The sequence below is a fragment of the Halictus rubicundus genome, chromosome 12 (assembly GCF_050948215.1).
Source record: "Halictus rubicundus isolate RS-2024b chromosome 12, iyHalRubi1_principal, whole genome shotgun sequence".
In the NCBI taxonomy this organism is placed as follows: Eukaryota; Metazoa; Arthropoda; class Insecta; order Hymenoptera; family Halictidae; genus Halictus; species Halictus rubicundus.
In genome coordinates this window covers 1917169-1940420 of record NC_135160.1, presented here as the reverse complement: position 1 = coordinate 1940420, position 23252 = coordinate 1917169, and the positions used below count along the sequence as shown (strand labels likewise).

General features: G+C 41.2%; 1 protein-coding gene across 1 annotated transcript in view; it reads left to right on the top strand.

Moving 5' to 3' along the window:
* Window positions 1-23252, top strand: part of LOC143359788 (monocarboxylate transporter 13) — a 192652-nt gene that overhangs the window by 81899 nt on the left and 87501 nt on the right. Inside the window, exons 3-4 of the mRNA XM_076798033.1 lie at window positions 9637-10001; window positions 13308-13473. Coding sequence (XP_076654148.1) covers window positions 9828-10001; window positions 13308-13473 — 340 coding nt within the window. The 5' untranslated portion in view covers window positions 9637-9827. The remainder of the gene's footprint in view (window positions 1-9636; window positions 10002-13307; window positions 13474-23252) is intronic.

The window sequence follows — 23252 nt, the reverse complement described above, 5'->3', positions numbered from 1 at the left end:
TAGAGCGATATAGGAATAGAATAATATTGAAGGATAGAGTAATGTTGAAGATAGAGTAATATAGAGTGATATAGGAATACAGTAATGTAGAGTGATATAGGAATAGAGTAATGTAGAGGGATATAGGAATAGAGCAATATTGAAGGACAGGGTAACATAGAGGGGCGTAGGAATAGAGTAATATTTAAGGATAGAGTAATATAGAGGGATATAGAAATAAAGTAATGTAGACGGATGTAGGAATAGAGTAATATTTAAGGATAGAGTAATATAGAGGGATATAGGAATAGATTAATGTAGAGGGATATAGCAATAGACTAATATAGACGAATATAGGAATAGAGTAGTATTAAGAGATATAGGAATAGAGTAATATATAAGGATAGAGGAATATTGAAGATAGAGCAATATAGAGCGATATAGGAATAGAATAATATTGAAGGATAGAGTAATGTTGAAGATAGAGTAATATAGAGTGATATAGGAATACAGTAATGTAGAGTGATATAGGAATAGAGTAATGTAGAGGGATATAGGAATAGAGCAATATTGAAGGACAGGGTAACATAGAGGGGTGTAGGAATAGAGTAATATTTAAGGATAGAGTAATATAGAGGGATATAGAAATAAAGTAATGTAGACGGATGTAGGAATAGAGTAATATTTAAGGATAGAGTAATATAGAGGGATATAGGAATAGATTAATGTAGAGGGATATAGGAATAGACTAATATAGACGAATATAGGAATAGAGTGGTATTAAGAGATATAGGAATAGAGTAATATATAAGGATAGAGGAATATTGAATATAGAGCAATATAGAGCGATATAGGAATAGAATAATATTGAAGGATAGAGTAATGTTGAAGAGAGAGTAATATAGAGTGATATAGGAATACAGTAATGTAGAGTGATATAGGAATACAGTAATGTAGAGGGATATAGGAATAGAGTAATATAGACGAATATAGGAATAGAGTAGTATTAAGAGATATAGGAATAGAGTAATATATAAGGATAGAGGAATATTGAAGATAGAGCAATATAGAGCGATATAGGAATAGAATAATATTGAAGGATAGAATAATGTTGAAGATATAGTAATATAGAGTGATATAGGAATACAGTAATGTAGAGGGATATAGGAATAGAGTAATGTAGAGGGATATAGGAATAGAGTAATGTAGAGGGATATAGGAATAGAGCAATATTGAAGGACAGGGTAACATAGAGGGATGTAGGAATAGAGTAATATTTAAGGATAGAGTAATATAGAGGGATATAGACATAAAGTAATGTAGAGGGATGTAGGAATAGAGTAATATTTAAGGATAGAGTAATATAGAGGGATATAGGAATAGAAAGGTCGTAGGGATATAAAGATAGAGGGATTGGGGATATAGGAATGTAGGGACAGTGGGAATAGAGAACTAGAGAGATAGAGAGAGGAGCGCAAGCACATGCTTTTCTCGCGGTCCAGTTTCCTGTCCGACACTCTCGAACCTCCATCGTCCTGTGGATGGGTCGGACAGGGACGAAAGATAACGATGATGCGCTTTGTTCGCTGCTCATAGTCCCCGCATGCCCTCCAGGAATGTTTTCATACGGAATCAGACGTGGCCTCAACAGGCACGATTACACGATCGTGTCCTGCTGGTACGGGCACGCTGTACCTCAAAAGTGCACGGTCGCTTTCCTAATTATGTTTAGCTAGACGTACCGAAACATACTCCGAGAATGATTAAAATAATGAAGACCTAAAGAACTCCAAAGAACCGGAGTTTTAACGCGGAGAATAGCTTCCCGGGAATTGCATAAGCTTATGCAGTCTGTTGCGTCCGAGGAGTTTTTAGCATATGTATGATTTTTGCGGAACTTCCCGAATAACTTATGGTGTTCGCCGCGCGGCTTAAAGAATGCGACGACGACGACGACGATGGTGCATAGGAGACCGTGCACCAGTTTGTATACATCTGGCTTTGTTGGACGCGTGTGCATCCGGAGGAGATTGCAGGCCTGCGGGTCTCTCGGAACTGCTTTGAACCTGAAGGGAGAGGAGGATCTTCTAGGGTGTGCACAGAGAGAGAGAGAGAGAGAGAGAGAGAGAGAGAAAGAGAGAGAGAGACAGAGAGAGACCGAGGGGAGTAGGTTTCTTACTCGCTTTTTATTCGAAGGGCCCCGCTTCCTTTTCAAGGGCTGACGCGGACGATGATCGGGGGGATGTTTTTTCTTCTCGTCGAGGACCTCCTCGAACGAAATGACTTCATTATAAAGAGTTAATTGGCAATTTAAAGCCGGCCTTGTGTAATGTTTAACCGACACTCGAGAACCGCTCGTTCGAAATTTAACGCCGATCGTCGACGCTAAAAGTCACTGGCATTGTACGTACATGGCGAAAAGACATTCTTAAAGAATGACTTATAATTATAATGGTTACCGTTTCCCACCTTTTTGTGGACTATGCGGTTCTTGTAAAGAACCAACTTCATTATCGACTTGTAACGCACCTCACATGTCTTCTGCAAATAAAAAAAAAAAAAAACTGGAGAAAAACTTAAACTTCTGCATTCACCTGAAACATGAGATGATTGTACCGCGATTTCTCTATGTATGTCGTCAAGGCCTGCATGATAAATGTCGCGGAATTATTAGAGCACAGGAGGCCTTTAACGCCGAGGAGTGTAAACATAACACGGCTCGGGTATGTCTCCTGGACGGTACATGACGCTGGCAAGACCAGTGTTGTTGACATATATCGAGAATTCACTGTGTTCATTGAAATATATTCAAAATCATACTGATAGTTCAACGCGTCCAACGTTCATTCGGCGCTTGCAAGACACAGGCCCGCGAGACATTGTTGACAGTGCCGTTTAATAATTCGCACACCGAAATCCCCGACGAACCGCGAAGATCATCAGAGAATCAGTATTATGGTTTCAACGAGGGCCGTCTAGTTGCGAATCCCTTTTCATCGAACATCCAGCGTTCATTTCGCCCGTGGCGGAAACGTCGCGTCGGGGTCGAGTATTAGGGTAGTCTGCCTTGACGCGGCAAAAGATGCTAGTTGACGGAGTCTGCAGACTTTCCGATCGCGGCTGGATAGAACCTGATCGCCCATGGGGGTTGGATAATCCCGCTAGATTGAATCCAGCTGCCTTCGAACGAACACCGTCTCACAATTCGCCCGGAAACGTGGCCGAAATTCCTATCTTTCTGTTAGTCGTACTGTATTCGATGCAGACAAACCTGTCTCGGGAACTCCCTAATTCGCAGAATTTGATTACGGCTTTGTCTTTCTACTCGGGGTGGAAAGCTACCCTTATAAAGCTGCCCTTATCGCGCGTGTTCCATCTTAACACTGTACTCACCGTCACAGTTGACTTGGTTCTTCATTTATAACATTTTCTCAATTCGTGTAAACTCAATTCTACAACTGGAAAAAATGAAATTTTGTATTGAAAGCGTGATGCTTGTCCAGTTTTTGTAATTTTAAAAAATTGGAATAAAAACAGTGACTTTAAAAAGAATGTTTACCTATTAGGTTCTAGTAATCCATATAAATACACATAGATCTTTATTAACACTAGGTTTACGGAGCACCAAATGTGACTATTTTGACTAGCCACATTTTTAGCAATATTTTTAAACTAATATATGCCCAAAGAAATAAATTTGCTAAATAATTTCTCACGTATGCGTCCTTCGAATCTGAATAATTATAAATTAAAAATATTAGAACCCGTCGCGTAAACCTAGTGTTAACGGTAGTAATAATATTCCGAGGCAAGTGTAATTAATGTTCAGGATATTCGTTGAAACGCGTAAACAGAGTGATTAAGACGCATCCAGAGCTTCGCTCGGGCTTGAACGCCGAGGTAATTTGTCTTCTCTGTTAACAAGTTCATTTTTGAACTACCCGAACTCCAAAGTACACACTCGTTAGCGTTTACATGAACTTCGAGGACTCTTTTATTGAACCGAAACTTCCGATGGCGGAAAGTCTCTCGACCTGCTTGCGCAATATTTTCGTTAAAGATTGACGAGCTTTCAAAGCGAACCTCTTCTTTACAATACTGTCTTCAGGAGTTTCTTTTATAGTTCAAGATTAGGTTCAAGTCCTTCGAGATGCAATGGTTTTGTTAGTCAAATCGTACGTCTGTCCGAGGCTCTTTTCTTTAAACTTTCATGTTTAAAAAGTCGTTAAATATACTACTTACAATTAGTCAGATTGCAAGTTGACATGAAGTTACTATCAGAATAAGAAATAAATAAATTTCACGTTCAGAAAGACATTAAATAAATAGTTGAGCCGGCAAGATTGAATTTTTAGGATTCGGAATGAAAAATAATTATCACATTTAAAAGGACGTTAAATAAATCGTTGAGTCAAGACGATTATAATATAAAAATGGATAATTTTCACGTTTAAAAAGCCATTAAATAAATCGGAGAGATTGCAAATTGGTTGCAAATTCTTCCGATTCGCAAAAAGACAGTTAAAGAGTCTCGCGTCGGGAAAAATCCTTGAATAATGCATAAAATGGCCGAGACAGTAAACTGGTGGCCCGTTCTCAGGATTTATAGCAAGAACAAACGGTTCTCTGTTGAAATAATCAGAACGCCGCGCCGCGCGGAGTTATGATCGTCGACAGGTTCACGCGCGAGCCATCCGGCGCGCGATGCTCGTGTTTCCGGGGCGAATGTTTCGATTAAGCAGTGTTTTAACGGTAGATTTATGGTGTCCATGTTTTTGCAGCCGTTACGGGGAATCCTCCTTTCCGCGGTGCGCCGGTAAAGTTCAAATATATAGGTAGAACGCCGCCGGCGAATACAAATCCGCCGTTTGTTTTCAGCCTCTGGCTTCTTATTGCGGAACTTCGGTGTACGGTCGCGACCGTGTAACCGTATCGAGTTTACGAACAGACCGGTCATCGGCTCTAACCCCGGAAACCATAGATCCTCGGAAATAAAGATTATCTGTCTCCGGAAATCGTACATGATAGTTCAGTTAACGGCCCGAAACTCTGCTCCGCGATCCTCCACTGCAGCATTTTCCTTTTCCACCGAGATTCATATCCTAGAGAATGAACGAAAAAGCCAGTTGAAAGTGTGGAACACAATTTTTATATTTGGGTACTGGTTTATGGACAAAAATTTAGTGTTCACCGAGTGCACGTGCACTTAGGTAGTGTTATATGATTCCCTCCTGTAGCATTTTCCTTTTCCATCGAGACTCATATCCTAGAGAATCAACGAAATATCTAGTTGAAAGTGTGGAACACAATTTTTTATTTGGGCCCAGGTTTTTGGAGTTTAGTGTTCACCGAGTGCACGTGCACTTAGGTAGTGTTCTACGATCCTCTCCTATAGCATTTTCCTTTTCCACCGAGACTCATATCGTAGACAATGAACGAAAAATCCATTTGAAAGTGTGCAGCACAATTTTTTCATTTGGGCCCAGGTTTATGCAGACAAATTTAGTGTTCACCGAGTGCACGTGCACTTAGGTAGTGTTCTACGATCCTCTCCTATAGCTTTTCCTTTTCCACCGAGACTCATATCGTAGACAATGAACGAAAAATCCATTTGAAAGTGTGCAGCACAATTTTTTCGTTTGGGCCCTGGTTTTTGGAGAAAAATTTAGTGTCCATCGAGTGCACGTGCACTTAGGTAATGCTCTACGACCCGCTCCTATAGCATTTTCCTTTTCCACCGAGACTCATATCCTAGAGAATTAACAAAATATCTAGTTGAACATGTGGAGCACAATTTTTTCGTTTGGGCCCTGGTTTTTGGAGAAAAATTTAGTGTCCATCGAGTGCACGTGCACTTAGGTAGTGCTCTACTATGCTCCCCTATAGCATTTTGCTTTTCCACGGAGATTAATGTCCTAGAGAATGAACGAAAACCCAGTTGAAAGTGTGGAACACAATTTTTTCATTTGGGCCCTCGTTTTTGAGAAAAAATTCAATCTCTGTTCAGTACACGCGCAGTCAGACAATTTCTGATGGAATATTTATGTCAAATAATGCCAGGAGGTTGTTCCATCTACAAAAATATGTACAGAATGTAGTATATGTACAGAATCAACTTTTGTTTATCAAGTGCACGTGCACTTCGATTGCACAATGAAGTGAAATAGTCGGCAGAAGGTTATTTCGCAGGCGGAAATAGGTATACAGGGAATCCAATACAATTTTTTCATCCGCACTTGGTTTTCGAGAAAATAAAGTTTGAATATTTATCAAGTGCCCTCGATAAATATTGAAACTTGATTTTTCGTGAAACGGGTGTTCGAGAAAATGATATTTGCTCTAGATTTTTTACTCGTATTTGCATATAGAATGATCCTCTGTTGATTGGTTTATTTATTATCCAGACAAAAGTTTGTTAGGACAGGCGTGTCGAACATCACACTCATGTATTCATTTAATTTTTGATTAAATACGTGTTGTGCAATCGACAGGGGATTATGTACGCGAAACAATTGGAAAGTGTAGAATACAATCCTTTTTGACGTCTCGTTTTCGAAAGTTCGAACGCGTGTTGTTGGACTTTAGCCAAACGCGAGTATACTTCATCTTTAAATCGGATTTTCCTCGATTCGTGGCTTCGAACGAGGAAATTTTGTTCTACAGTTTTTCGCATGTAGAATAAGCTCCTGTTGATTACACCGCCTTGGGAGTCGGCCAAATGCGTTCGAGAAATTGTCGAATACGCTTTTCTCGATTTCAGAGCTCCGAACGACTAAATTTATTCTACGATTCTGATTTGTCCTCGCTCGTGGAAGCGTTTCTGTTGAACTATGACCTCTCATGCACCTTGTAAAAGACTAAAGAGCATTTTCAACCGACGACTTTTCTGCAAATTCCCATTTTCATACCTCTTTTTTAAGGGCGGTGGGGGAATGCATTTAAAAACACCTGGTTTAAGATGGTGTGCGATCAGGCTGTGTGGGACTCCCTGAAATGGCGATTTACCCTTTAAGGGACTACCCACCAAACCCTCACTGCCCAGACTAAAGCCCTATTCTCAGTTGTACTGCTATGACATCATTCGGTACTGTTCTTCAACTTTACTTCAAATGATGTCATTTTTAAGCAGCTCTTTTTATAGAATACATCAGTATATATCTTAAGTTAGTTTCAAGAATATTTCATTAGTGTAATGAATTCTCTTTTTCTAAGAGTTTTTCGTATCTTTCTTTCTCTTTCATGATCTTGTATATACAGTAAGGAGCAAAACTGATTACACACTATTTGAAATAGCATAACTTTTTTCAAATTAGTCCAAATGACTTTAGTGTTTTTGAGAAGTTAGAAGGATTAGTTTATTAGACGAGATGTAAAACATTTTTGACAAAAATTTCAATTGTTCGGAATCGTGAAAGAAATAGTAAAAGTTGGTTTTTTCAGCTTTTTTATCTAAGCCTGTATTGAAAATTTAAAGAATGTGTTTGATTCGCTCGAATAAATTATATCCAAGCTGAAAATTTCACCGATATTGGTTACTTTGTTTACGAGTTATAAACGATTAAAAGCGCGATTTTAAGTCGAAAATCGTGAACAATGGCAATTTTCCCATTTTTTCCCCACAGATTTTTAATAATTTCTGGTGGAATTGTGCCTAATCCTGAAGCTTTTCGAAGTTTAAAATTATCAGCGGTTTTTAAAATTTTATTACGATTTGTGAGAAATGATTCGTTGCATGTTATATTTGAGAAATTATTATAATTATTAATATCATTTGATCTTGGAAAAAGAGTACTTAATATATCTCGAGCTTCGCTTTTATTAAGAATAGGCGCAACCATTTTCACTTTAAATTTTCTTTGAATAATGTTATAAGGTTTTCCCCTTGTGTCATATTGTAAGGTATCAACAAAAAGTTTCCAAGTATCTCTTTTTGCATCGTTAATTTTTATGTGTAACATCTTTCTATTTAATTTAAGTTTCAATTTCAGAAGTTGCATTTAATCCTTTTTTAAATTTCCGTTGCATAATTCTTCTTGATTTATTAGTTTTGTCTCTTAATTCTTTTATATTGTCATTCCACCAGAAATTGTTTTTGTGATAGAAGTTGTATGACTAATTTCACCGAAACCGCAAGAATAAAAAGGTTTCCTTCATTGCGACAAAAATTTCTTTTAGAAAAAAAAAGTGAAAGAAAACTCAATTTTTATTAATACACGCAAACATTCTTTCTTGTATATTAGACAATTGCACATGCTGTAAACGCGGAAAGATGCAAGCGCAAGAAATCACAGAGTTATGGATCGCAGTGATTTCCTTCCGACTTTTTTCCTCGAACCGATGAATCCCATAAGCGATGAAATATTTCCCGGTAGCAATGCATCCCAGAATAGATTTCGCGGGGCTGGGATCTATGGAAATGAACCCCGAGAGTTCAAGATCTACAGGAATGAAATTCACGCGTTAGAAGTTCATGGAAATGCGACGTGTACGAGTTTCGGATCCTCTAAGGTAAATCGTACCGCCTACGGATCCACGAAAACGAGTCCTGGCAGCCATAGATCCCTCGCGCACGCGACTTAAATGTTGAAAATCTTAGTTGAACCGTGGCGAAAGCGGTCCAATCACATCTGGAGACCATAGAAGCGGTCATGAATTCACGAGGATACGATTTGGACGCTGAAAATGTTAATTGAACCATCAGCAAAACGACTCGATCGTGCCAGAGAAGATCGTAGATTCGATTTAAACGTCGGAAATTCATAATTGAACCGTAACGAAAGCGATTAGATCACAACCGAAGAGATCATCCACACGATCGCAGATTTATGTAACTGTGGTTTAACCGTTGAAAATCTCAATCAAACCATAATGTGAGAGGAGATCAATATAAACGACGATAGATTGACGCAATTTGAAACGTTGAAGATCTTAATTGAACTATAACCGATTCGATCGTTTTGCTCAATCGAAACGACGCGACGTTTTGGCGTTCGGATATTATATTACAACGAGATATAATATTACAACAAGGTTCGCACAGCAGCGTAAATCCATGCGAGATTCGATTTGCCCGCGCTCGATGAGCATCGATAATGAATTCTACGCGCGGGCATTTGAATAATTGCAATTCGCTGACCGGAAATCTTGGTCGAGTCCGAAGCCGGGACCCGTCAACAGCTCGCCTGATTTACATCTCTGTTTATTTCTTGTAGCATCGGCGTCGGGACGCGTTGTCCTCCAATTAGCAGCGTCACAGATCGATCATGCTGTGCATGCAACGCGAGGGGAGGGAGGGACACGTTTCGCCCGGTGCACGCTGCATGCCAATGCACAATATCCGTCTGCCCGCAAGAATCCTCGACGAAACTTGGCATCCCGCGCGATCGTAGCCGTGGTTTTGCCAGCTCCGCTGCTTTTTCTATCGGTTCGAGAGATTAGGGTAAACGTGACGCGTACTACCCCATTTTCCACCGACATTGAATCATTCGACTTGCATTTCGAGCTGCGAAAAAGTTCTGCGCCACTGCGCCAATGAAATTGTCTAATTGTTTGTAAATGATCAACTAGTTCGCAAAGAAATTGATTTTTGCACCTAGCAAATAAAATAATACACACTTTGTCAATTAATGTCTAAAATTTCACATTTTCTCTTTCCAGGCGAAAACCGGATCAGGATGCCTCTGGTCGCGGACGATCCATCGATCGAGAGCACGAGATCGCCGGGACCTCGACCGGGTTAAATAAAAAAAATTCCTCGTGCCGCCGATTAATAATCAGAGGGTAGAGATCGAGGAGGAGGAGGCAATCGGCCCAGGGGATCACAGTGAAATGCACGATCTGCCGTGAAAATGTTGATCGACGATCGCGGCAGCGGTATGGGGTGGACCTCGGCCAGCGCTCGCGGGGGTTGGTCCACCCCCGGCGGTGGATGCAGAAATTCCGCGATGAGCTTCGGGGGTAGCGTGCCCTCGCTGCACCCGGCGGGCTCGATAAGATCGCTGCGATCCCAGCATTCTATGCAGGTAATAAAAACCGTTGGCTCGTCTCATTTCGCCCTGGGAACATCCATCCCCGTTCTTACCCCCTCCCCCGCCCCGTCGACTCACCCTTCCGGGGAACGCGAAAGGCTATTAGCACCGCAAAACATCCACCCCCGCTTTAATCCGCTCCGATTTCGTCGACGAACTTGCACTTTTTCCGTAACCCTTCCTCGATCTTGCAAAATCGGGGATTTCTAATTGCTTCCAGATTTTGGTATTGCTTGTTCAACTGTTGTTTTTAATTGACGCTCGAAGTTGGGGCAACTACCCCTGTTTGACTTTCGCAAGTTTTCATTTGACAGGAGTCTCAGAAGATTTCTTTGATATTGCGTGGTTCGATTTTGTTCAAATTTTAATAGAATGTAGTAGATGGAAAATTAGGGTGGGTTTAAGTCATAATTTTGCCGAGTCCAAATTTATTTATTAACCACAGCTTTTATAATTAAATTCGTGTATTTTAAAGACATTTTTACTAGTGTCTCAGTTTATGGTTGATTCTACGAATGGATTTAGTTCAAATTTCAATACAATGTAGTAGATGGCAAATTAGGGTGGGTTTAAGTCATCATTTTGCCGAGTCCAAATTTATTTCTTAACCACAGCTTTTATAATTAAATTCTTGTATTTTAAAGACATGTTTACTAGTGTCTCAGTTTATAGTTGATTCTACGAATGGATTTAGTTCAAATTTTAATACAATGTAGTAGATGGCAAATTAGGGTGGGTTTAAGTCATCATTTTGCCGAGTCCAAATTTATTTCTTAACCACAGCTTTTATAATTAAATTCGTGTATTTTAAAGACATTTTTACTAGTGTCTCAGTTTATGGTTGTTTCTACGAATGGTGTAGTTCAAATTCACATACAGTGTAGTACATGCGAAATTAGGGTGGGTTTATGTTATCATTTTACTAGCTTCGAATTTGTTAATTAACTACAGCCTGGACTACTACAATCTCAGTGTTAATGAGATTTTTAATAAACGGTTTCATGCTTTAGTCATTCGCTTTAAATGTATGTAGAATGGCCTATTCACGAGGGGAGTTTGCAAATCTTTCGTTGCTAACTATGTTTGTTGCAATTTTTTTCAGTAATCGTTGGGACGAAAATTGAAAGAATAGGAGAGTGTTGAAGCGAATTGCGTAACTAGCTCGGCTACGTATTAACGGCACGAGATATGCATTGTATGGGGTAATGAGCGCGGCACAAAATGGCCGATGGGGACACTAATTTTCCAGGATGGTTGATTACGAGGCCATAGAATCAGCTCCTACCGGATACCGCGTACGGCAATTCGAACACGGCTCGACCTCCATTGTACACGTGCAGCATTTCCGAACAGCATGACGGAATGCAACGTGCTGTGCATTGACAAAATCTTAGGGCTCTGGTTGTGAATTGTTCATTAATCGACGTTAATCAATCAGGATATTAATCACGAACGAAAGAGACAAAAATAGAAAATGGAAAAGTCAACTATCTTTCTATCTATATCTCATAATTTCAAAATTACTATTAATTTCCACGGAATGTTGTATTTATTTCTATTGTGTTTGTACAGATCACAAAAAAATGTGGTAATTACCGTAGTAATCAAACACACTATTTTAGCTTTACTTATTCTATATCGCACATATGTAGATGAACTTGTGCATTGAAACGATATAGTTACTATTCGAAGCACGGTCTATTCATCGCAGTACAATATAATTGTAACGAACTAATTGGCAGATATTGATTTCATCATTCATCATTGATGAGATTGCTTCATAATTGGAAGATTTGAAATAATTACTCGTATAGTTATATCCTACATTAGGAGGAAGTTACCAGCCATTGATGCGTCGGGTTCAACGAACAAGAAATCAATGTTACCGAGATTCAATTCTAGATCGTGAAATCGATGTTCGTTCACAGTCACCATTCACCTGAGGTGGGGGTGTGGGGTGTGGGGGAGGAGGGCAATCATTAATCAGACCCGCGAGAATTACCCCTAGTATTTCCCCTAATCGGTATTCCACTCGCAGCACTTTCACCCCGTCGGCAAATCCAACGGCGTCTAATTTCCAGAGTGTGTCGGATCACGATTTAACTTTGCACGAGTGCGTTTCGATCTCTTCGATCATTCTCTCTGTTCTTTTTTTTATCCACTTTTTGTATAAACATTTCGTTGCGCGAAAAAATTTGGCTTAGATAAATGCTCACCTTCTTCAAAAATTAGGGGAAACGTTGGAGAACAGAAACAAGTATTAAAGAATGGCTTCAGATTTCTCTAAAGAATATTTATATCGAAAATAGATAATGAATTTTTTACTGTTTTGTTTCCAAGAATTTATTCCCAATTTTACTCATTCTAAAAATGAAGAGAAACATTCGACGATAGAGATTTAATATAATGGAACAGTACAGGCTTTAAATGCCTTTGGAAAATGATAATTTTAAATGCAGATAGGAATTTCGGAAATTCAGCGTAAACTATGCAAATTTCGCGTTGCTGAAGTTTTAATGGAATAGAAAGTTTTGGGGAAGTATATATGTCAGAACAGTTCGTTTAACTTTCCCGTATCTCATAAATTGTGATTAGCCATCGTCTCGTCACCAAAATTATTTTCCAGCTGCGACAGAAGAATCGTGTCGCTCGTATATGCGTGACGCGACGGTCACAAAGTGTTAAGGGCTGTGAAGGCGCGTTGTAGACCCTTCTGTCTCCGAACGGCGTTCCTGTTCCCTTGGCAGAACTATCACACTGTCATCGTAAACTTTCATTCCCTTTTTATTAAAACATTCTTGAACCCTGTTTCTCACGCTCGGCAACATACAATATCTACGAAGTATGACGGAGCACACGCTGGTCTTGCAATAAGGATCAAAATATTGCTCGAAACGTGCAATGAATTTTCGAACCTCCAACATTCCGTTTAATTAAAATGGAACAACGGGCTCACTTAAAATTACTTCCAGCCAGATTTTTCGTTGATCCCTTAACTCGCATAATCGCTCAGAACGGACCGAATTTTTACTTTCCGTGTTCGTAAAAATTCGCGAACACAGCTGAAACATAAACGAAAACGTGCAGGAGGGTCCGATAACGAGAGCTTTCGTAACAGCACTATAAAAAATGCCATAGTCTGAAGCACCCCTTTAAGTAGACCTAAGACCGGGATTTCCGAGTAGGGGTGGATGTAATTACTTCTTTTAAGTTTCATATCTCGCGAGAAACGTTTCGAGGCGGGGTCGGTGGATCGCCGGGTCTCTGTGTTGGTGCATTTCAGGACTCTGTTTTTCCCAGGGCGTGCCGGAGACACCGCGAAGATGCATGCACTGCCACCCGGTACACGTGCCGAGCACCCCGAGCAATTACGTGCCCCACCCCATGCAGTACTACACGCCGAGCCACTGCCGCGAGCCCCGGAACACCGTCTACACCCCCCATCGGGGCAGCTCTTATCACGGCGGTGAGTTACGCTCATTTTTCAATTAGTATAAATCAGCCCCCACCGTCTCACTCCCTCCCTTGGAAAATGAGGGATCCGCCGGACTCGTTAGAACGAAGAAAAATCGGCAATCGGCCGGGCGCGTCCTCCTAAGGGGTAGTTTACGACCCCCGGAAAGAATGGAACCACCCTCGTAAATCGTTCGGGTCATTTGAAATTTTTGAGGCTGTCAAACGGAAAATATCTGCATTTTTTTAAACAATTATTCTGTCCTGAAAATAATATTATTCGTAAAATATTCAACCCCTACGAAATTATCGTATCCCTTGCGGATTAAATTAGATCAGGTGCTGTTACTGTATAAAATTTCATGCAAAATAAAAATTGTACGGATCGATTGCAAGCAGCCGAACGTTGAAGTTTCTTTTTTTCTTTCTTAATAGGGGGGAGACAAGGGGTTGATTTTCTCCGGGGGATGTTTCGAGCGGTTCAAGAGAGGGCGTGGCCGTTTAATTTAAGTTGTAAGACAACGGGATGTTTTGCATTTCATTCGATCCGTCGTCGGAGGACATCTTTCAGCCAGATTGCGGAACTTTTCTCGTAAAGCCGCGCGGCAACAATAACCCTGCCACCCTTTCGGTCTCCGCAGTAAACTTCCCCATAATCTCGGGTACCCCTGTTTTCGTTCTCGCGGTGTTGTTCGCTAAGTGACTGGTCTAATCCGCTTCTGCCAAGTTTCGCCTCCTTCTTGGTTCAATATTCAGAGGGGGCAACCCCCTCCCTCCCCCTGCCCTCCTCCCTACGGCTGGATGAGAGAACAACTGCGTCGAATTACAAATATACCAACCCCTTTGTCTTGGGTAAACGTCCTGCGACAATACGACGAACGTCCTCGCTAACCGTCCTCCCTTTTCATTGTTGGCGAGCTCATTATTATTTCATTGGATACGCTCAGACACAGATGAGACTGTTACAGTCACGTGTCGCAGCAAAACTACACAAAATTGTGGAATAAAAAGTATCCGAAAGAATGTATTTTTCAGACACGTCACCATTAGACGTTTCTCGAGACAGTCGAAGGTAGCCGATGTTCCGGAATTTTTTAAAGAGAAACTGTTAGAGGTACGAATTTAAAACTTTGCGGACTTATATGTGCGTGTTCTTAGAATAGTCTGTATTTTTTTCAAGTCGATATATCGATCTAATCCGAAGTTATAGCAATTTTACATAAAGTATTTAGGCATCGTAGGTCCAGGATAATCGAGTTCTTCCCGTAGTTAGAAAATGAGCAAACATCAGCAAACAAGTATAATGAAAGCTTCTTGCGGACAGCGTGAAAGAAACCTGTTTCATCAACGTCCGATCCCGCCGCAACGTTTTCCCGTGACCCAGGTCGGTTTCTTCGCGATCGAAGAACCTGATGGATGAGTTTATGCAGCCGCCTAATAGAAAACGTCTGGTTTTTCTATGCAGGAGGTTCGGTCGTTGGTTGATCGTTTAGGGCGGTCCCATCGACAGACAATACGCCCGGTCGAGTAGAATTGATTTTCGTTCTTCTGTCTTCGGGCCGCAGCCCAATTTATTAAGTCCATCCTTTGTCGACACGGAAGAAAGGAAACAGGCTTGAATGGCGGCCGGCTTGCTGAAAAGAAGCCAGCTTCGTCTTTGTATTGTTTAAAAAGAGCCACACCGTGGTCCGCCAATGGAAATACCAAGAACCACGAAACGAAGGCTTGGTACTACCACGGAGCACATGTTACGCGAATTAATTGCAAAGCGGTGCGCTGACAAACATTTTTGGACAACGGAGTGACCGAACTTCTCTTCAAGGTGCGCTAAATTGAACTTAGTACAGTCTCGACTGTTGGAACCTCTTGATTGAGACGAGGGAAATGTAATTTACTCGGTGGCCAAGGCGTTAATTGATCCCAAAGTTCTGCTGTTACAAAATTGTTCGTTCAAGGCTGCAGCTAAACTTGTCTGTGGGTATTAGACTCTATTTGACTTGCTGGGATTTAAGGTATATTGACCTTATTCGGTGAATTATATTTAACTCGCGCAGTTCGTACAACTTGCATACACTGTGTGCAACTCGTACAACCACGTGAGCGAAATTGTGTTAATTGTCACAAAAATTTAAAAATAGTTTAATGATACCGGTGTGCTGTTTTTAACTGATTAAAATGATTAAGAATTGAAATAAATGTCTATGTTGCTCATGTGTCTTGAAGTTAATGCAGACATTGGCTGAACTTTAATTTATGGGACCACAAACTTTGAACTTTTTAAAATATAATCCTGTAAACTTGCAAGAGAAAGTACCAAAAATCCGAGTTTCAACGTTAGGACTGGTTCAATAGTTATGCGTGTTTAAATTTAAGCAATTTCAAGCGTTGGGTCAAAACGTTTGAAATCAACCAACTTTAAATACGCACAGCTTTTGAACCAGTGAATTCCTAACGTTGAAACTTGGATTTTTGATATTTGCTCGTCAAAGTTTACAGGGTTATATAAAGAGAAGTACAAAATTTGTGGTCCCATTATTTCAAGTTTAAACCTCAAAATAAAATTAAACACAGTCGGAAACAGAGGTTCTAGATGATCTGAATAGAGCCTCCAGTCAGAGAATAAGAATGATTTCTAGTTGCAGAAGAGTGTGGACACTATCGAGCTCTTTCCAACCCACTCAAACTCTCTCCAACACTCTCTAAACCGTCTCCATCGACGGTTAGGTAATTTTAACCATGCCCCCTCCCCTGTAACTGTCAATAGTCGGAGCTCGATCAGCGCGTTCTTTATTCCTTAAACCCAGTGTTTGGCTAGGAGAAAGCTTCGATCCGCTCTAACTCGCTCGGCTCCGCTTCGGTCCATAATGGTCCGCTCCAGCTATTTGTGCTTTCAATGTTGTTCCCGTAATAGCCCGCAGTTTTCGATAATTGGAGCTTGATCTACATTCTTTGTGCTCTAAATCGAATCGCCTGCGGCCGCTCTTAATCACTGTTGTTACATGCGACGCGAGCTATTGTCCAGCTGGTCCCACACCTCCGATCCAATATTTATTTATTCAAATGCTTCTGACGTCATTATCCACACAATTTACAAAATAACAGTAAGTCAAACTTTTTCGGACACGCTTTTCAGAGTGGTACTATTCAGGAAGATTAAAAATCGATTTTGTCTGTTTTGTAAAAAGTGTAACACCTTGAAAATATTATCATAAAGAATTCTTGCTAGAGTTTATCGAAATGACAATGTTGTGGTGAATAAACAATAAAAAGGCGATGGCTCCATAAAAATTCCATAAAATCAGAACGATTTATTTAACGGAGTAAAAATTGAAGAATTAAAAAGCCTGATATTGGCGGACTCTTTGTGCCTCGCATTTTGCTAATTTGAACGAAAGTTGGCACATCGAGTGCAGTGTGAGTACGCATCGAACAGAACGCAGAAAGAACAAACGATTCCATCATTCTTTTCTGGCAGTGGTTGAGGTATCGAACGTAGTGCTTTCTACGGTATTTGCTCAACCAAAAATCGACCCGCACGAACTAATGATCGTCCCCGGAACGCTCGCGAGGTACTCGAGAAATTTCGACCGAATCAAATATCAAAGCCAGTCGAGACCGGAACACGACGCGACGGTGCCTCGAGTTCTTCGAGATCGTTCAACCGCGGCGTGATAAATGGGAGAACAATGAGGAGAAAAATTCCAACGAGACCCGAAGGGAGCAGAAAGTAGTTCACTGGTTCAGTGATTCAGAAGTGAATCGCGGGTGTTCGCGGAAGTCTGTCCCGGGCTCGAGGAAAAATCAGCGTCGGATGTCATCAACAGCTTCTCGCTGACTCCGAGAAGATTAGAACGTGCTCGACCGCGACATGCTCGAACAAATGCTACTCTCTCTCTCTCTCTCCCATTCTCTCTCCTTCTGTCGGATCAACGTTCCAGGGGAACGTAATTCCACATAGCCCGGCGGCTAATAGGTCATCTCGTAAATTGTGTCGTTTATCTCACTTCGCGTATATAAATATCCGCAGTCTGTCCAGGCGATGCATAGAAGCTCCCTGCAGCTTCCAAAAATTATTTTTCGTCTGAAATGTGCGTTGGAAACGTCCAGATTTTCTGCTGTGGGTGACTAAGTTGTTGGAACCACTAACATAAATTTGAAGAGATTACGTTAAAACAATAAATTTTGAGAAACAAGTAGAATAGGTTTCTGTTTTCCCAGACAAGCGGAGCAGTCTTTTTCAGAAAAGTCTACAAACTGGTAGAACAGCACTGGCTTTGATCAGACAAGTAGATTACTCAGTGAAATGAACCAATGTTTTGTCAGCCACAAAAAGTGAAATGTTCTTCTTCCAGACAAGTGGAATAAAACAGTCTGTAGTCAGACGAGTTTAACGAGGCTTTGATCAAACTAATAAAATAGGAGGTTAGTCAGACAAGTAATAGAATAAGACAGTATCTATCAGGGGCATAAAAGAAGTTCTTTATGAGACAAATAAAATAGGACAACATTTTTAATGAGACAGCCTTCGATCAATGACAATATTTGCAAGACTCAATTAGCGACATAGTAAAAGTGTACTTTAGTGTATTTACTTTAGTGTACGATATACTTCTCCAAGGATAATATTCTATATTTTAAAAAATTCTCGTCCGCCGATTTAACAAATGATCGCGGCAGTGCTGCAGACGGAAAGCTGACCGAATTCTTTCCCAAAAAGAGTACACAAAATTAGTCGACTGACGCCGCGCATTGTCAGCACTTATCGCGCGATCCCCGGCCGACGAAAAAAATCGAGCATTCCGCCCGCTGTCAGAATGGACAATCTCCGCCGGCAAAAGCTGCTGCGTTCCGATGGAAAATTAAAAAAAAAAGAAAATATGTGTCACGAGGAGCGACGGGGTCGTATATCTCGCGACGGAACAGAGAAAACTCAACAAGTTGCCCTCCGCATACACGCGAGAGAGAAAATTAACGAAACGCGGCTTGTCCTTCGTCGTCGAACCGTTCCAACGACTTATTGCAACCGGTAGATCGGCCATTTTGTCATAAACTGTGACTCGTAATGCTTCGTTAACGATTCTCGAGGAACTGCAAGCGACTCGGTGTTTCAATTCATCGCGGAACACAAGCGAGCATAGTTCAAATTATGTCCCATTGCATTGCTGTCCTATTGTATTCAAGCTGTAATTTTTAAATTTTATTTTTCATATTTTATATACAGATAGACTGCAGATTTTATGAGTTTATAACAAAAATGACTAGCTTGTGACAGTGGAGGGAGAAAAAAATTAGAAAACAGTATCAACAATTTCTTTCACTGCACTGAAATTATTGAAGAAAAAATTCCTAAATAATTGCTGCTACTTGCACACATTGAAAATTTTGATTTTCCATAAAGAACGTTTTAAAGTGTCTTTAAAGTGTCGTTCTAGATTTATATTTTCCCATTTCAGAATAATTTTGTAAAATTTATAATTTATTCAGATTCTTCGCAATTTTCGTACGAATCTGTGCTCGAATAAAGAACCTCGTTGAATATTTTCGCACGGAAACACCGTTTGATCGTCACGATAATTCGGTGTGTAATTTCGACGAGCGGCGAACACACTCGTCGAGAGCCGTTCGCAAATAAATTCCGTTTGCAGATAAATATGGCGCAGCGGCACTTCGGTTTCGCAAACCGGTTCTTTCAGTGGCGGTGTCGTGTTTTCGCTCTGTCCGGGGATCGATTCCGAGTTGGTCCGCGGCGTTACTCCGCTCGTTTCTATTATGTAGATGACCAGGCTTGCACGCAATTCCCGGCGAAATATCCGGCCGAACCGGCAAACTTTTGTGTTTCTTGCTCCATTTGCAGAGCCACCCTCCACGCCTCCCGACCACACCCGGGAAAATTCGTTTCGACGAATTAGGGAGCCTTTTTCCTCACGGGTTTTCAATGTTCGCTTTGCGATCTCGCTCTCGATACAGCTCCGTAACTATCGTGCCCGTGGCTTGTTCCCTGAAAATGGCTACAGATTATCAGACGATTTTACTACCCTTTGACTTCTTCAAAAATAGCGCATTGGATGGTTGCAAAAATTCGTGTCCAATTTGAACGTAAACCTCTTGGCTTATTTATTATTTTAACATTGCAATTACATTTCCGAATCACAGATTTTTCAACCCTCGTACACTTCAAATCAACAAATTCGGAATCGATCGTTTTGTGTGGTAAAATGTGCGAATTTTCGGAGAAAGGTGTGCCATTTTCTAAATTGTTTTAAGGTTCCATACCGTCAAGAATGTTTCTCAAAAGTTGAATTTATGACGGTGTTTTACTGTCACGCAAGTGGAGTAGCAAAGTCTTTGATCAGACAAGTAGATCTTTGTCGGGCAAGTAGAATGGGACTGCCTTTGTCAGACAAGTGAAACGAGACAGTTTTCCGTCAAACATCTTCTGTCCCACTGTCTAGGACAGTCTTTTAAGGGACAAGTAGAATAAGGAAGACTTTTATCAGACACACACACAGTCGCACGATCTCCGCACTGAAAATTTTTCAAGCGATAACGTACCTAGTTAGCTCCAAGGACCGGAATTTCTAGACAGCACACAGTTCGCGGATCGGCCGCGGCGAATTAGCGGAAGAGAAATATTCTTAATTACCCGGAGGCAGCCGGGAAGAGATAAGCGAATAGGTCGGCGAGAACTAGACCGCCTAGTGAAAAATGGATCGCTAAGATGGCGACCCTGCATCAGAATGGGACGCTGGAGAAATGGCCGACCTTCATGACCGGCGAAATTACCGTGAAAAGAAATTATGAGGCTTTTTTCGGCGGCGGTGCTCGGATGCTGCGCCCTAAATTATCCGGTTCGTGTAAACTGGACGGCGACATTGTCCAGTTTTTCGTGGGCGAAGAAAACTGCCGCTGAACTGTTTTCTTCCGTCGATTTTCTTGCACGAAATTTCCCTCTTAATCTTTCGTCGATGAAAAATCACCTTTCACTATTCTGTACGAGAAATGATATTGCGTAAATATATGTATGATATTGTTTACATTGAGTTTCATGCCGCAGCGAGGGGATTATCTTGTTCCAGATTTCCTTGTTGGTCAAAGCCGCTGGTTAATTGAATATTCCAAATTCTAGTTTCTCTTCCGTTTAATTGAAAGGATTAAGCCGGATCAGCGGACTTATAAAGACTCTGTTTGAAGTAAATGTTTCTACGAAGTTACCGTGCTATTCGTGTTTGCGGTGCCCGTGAAATTGGCGAAATAATTGGCCAACTTTGACAAATGAATTAGAATATTTCTGACGGAGTCAGTAAAATACTTAACTTCCAATGCTGTATAATGGAGGCAATGGGAAACTTGTGAGCTAGCGGCGAGTCGAGCTAATTGTTAAATTAATTAAAATCAAGCCCTATTCCGGTGCTTGAAATTATTATCTTTTATTCAATCTGTGTAAACTGTACACGGCCTTAGCATTGTAACTATCACAATAGTCAATGCGTTTACTAGATTAACAAAAAAGAATTTCTCTTTTAGAAAACAGTCTCGAAGAAAAGTAAAAAATTATTGTCACTATCGGAAAATTGATTGGGAAGTCCTTAACTGCGAATCACAAATAATTGACCAACATTTGTGTAAAAAAAAATTGTCAATGCCTCGGATAACAGTTGCTGAGGGAAAGTCACGTTTTCGTGACTCCGGCTTGTAACCGCTGTCCGCCCAAGTGACCTACTCGCGACAGTGGATGCAAAAATATTGCAAAACAGTACCTCGGTTGAAAGAAAGGGTTTTGGGCAAATCAGACGAACATGGGAGCCGCGAGGTGCCAAAAACCGGCGTCCGAATTGAATGAAGGACAAATTTCGCGGCAGAAGTTTGCCTTTCGAAATTACCACTTCCGCGGCGCGGCCATTGTGCTTGGTAATTAACCGGCAGGGTAAAGGAATATTTAGTGGCCTCGTGCCTAACACTCGTGCCACGGTACGAAATTAAAAATGCACGTCGCGGCACTCCGTATTTTCCGGACTGGCGTCGCGCCGCTTTGATGCACAAGGTCTCTGTTCCCCACCTTTTTTCTAATTTCACCTTTCTCTCTTTTTTCGCAAAAACGTGACGCCGCGCCTGGGCAGGTTAAAAAATTGTTTCGCGCACCTGAAAAATGGATGCTCGAACGAATTTCGTGGCCCCGCGATGGAAAAAGTTGCGAGTCGCAATTTATTGGCAAGTGTGATGAAAAACTGCTGACTTTTTTATGGGCCCTTTAATGTATTGAGAGAGCCAACCTCGTGAAACCGAGGATTTTTCGCGGAACTGCATGCTGCGAGCTTCAAACGAACCTTTCTTTTTTTTCGGACTTTATTGAATTCCTGTGACAATTGTTGATTGTTCTTCAATTCACGCTTTGTCGACTTCTATTCTTTCGCTAAATGCTCCTCGTGTCCGACAGTTTTGTTTGTCTCGCTTCTGTTCTCCCGAGTTGCAGACATTTCAATAAAACACCTCGCGTTAAATTTTAAACCTCGTTTAATTTCTGTTGACACTTTTACTTGTTTCCAGACGATTGGGAACTTGGTTATTTAGACGCACCGACAGCAAACAAACAGTTGCACAAAAAGATGGAAGATTATAGACTGTGGATCTTCATGCGAAATAAAAATGTTCTGCATCAACCATAAGTGGCAGGATGTAACGATATTGTCAAATTCAGAATATCAAAAGTGAATAGGTAAAAACCATAAGGAGATTAAATAAAATTGTTAATGTTATTTCATCGTTTTCCACTTATTAAAATGATTAAAAAAGGAAATATTGCAGCTTCCGCGTACAGCAAATAAATGCTGTGGAACGTCGAGTTAAAGAGGCAGAGTGGTGAGCTGGAAGAGAAATTTCTCTGTCCGCGGTCTGCAAAAATACGATTTTGTATTAACGTTCGGGGAACGTTAAAGATTTTCATTCCATTGTCAGCGTTATAAAGCTCTTCGGCGGCCCTCGACCGCCGGCTTGCTCTAGCTACTTTTGCTATAGAAAAGACGTTGAAGTCTGGGGGCGTAAGGATTTTCTAAAGCCACCGAAAATGTCAGAGAACAGCTCTCGAGAGTCATCGACCCGTGTCCTCGAGCCCTCGACCACCGGTAGATTCTCGACCCCCCACCGATGGTGACTGGCATCACCTTTTCATGAGCACTTTTATCTAACCCTCTGGACTCTCTTCTTTTTCCTCTTCATTTCTCTCAACTCGTTTCATCCCCCGTCTGTAGCACGCGCACGGTGGCTGGCAGCGTTGCCAGCTGGTGTGCTGCTGCTGCGCGACAAGACGGGGGTAAAGGTCCGTCAAGAAAAGATGGTGTGTCTCTGAATCGACGTCGTCACATCCGGCCGGGCTCTGTCTCCTCCGCCCTTTTTATATATGTCGGACAGGTGTGAATTATTCATTCGCGCCGGGGACTGCGTAAAACGTGAGTAGCACTTCCTCTCCGGAAAAAGTAAAACGTTTCTAGATATGCTCTCGCGTCAAATAATCCTCTAAAACAGTCGCTGAAACTGTCCTGGGCCAGGCAATAATCTGATCTATGAAGATCTACGGAGCTAGCACGTTGTTGTTGGATTCTTTTATTAGGCTCCATTGGCGACAAGCAAGTGAGATTCCTGTTGCAAACTCGAGGCACAAATTGATTGTCAGGTGCAACACGTCGGGCAAGTAGAACGAGACAGTCTTCTGTCAAACCCGTAGTATGGAACAGTCTGTTATCCGACTAGTAGAATAAGACAGTCTTGATCAGACAAACACAATAGGCAACATCGCAT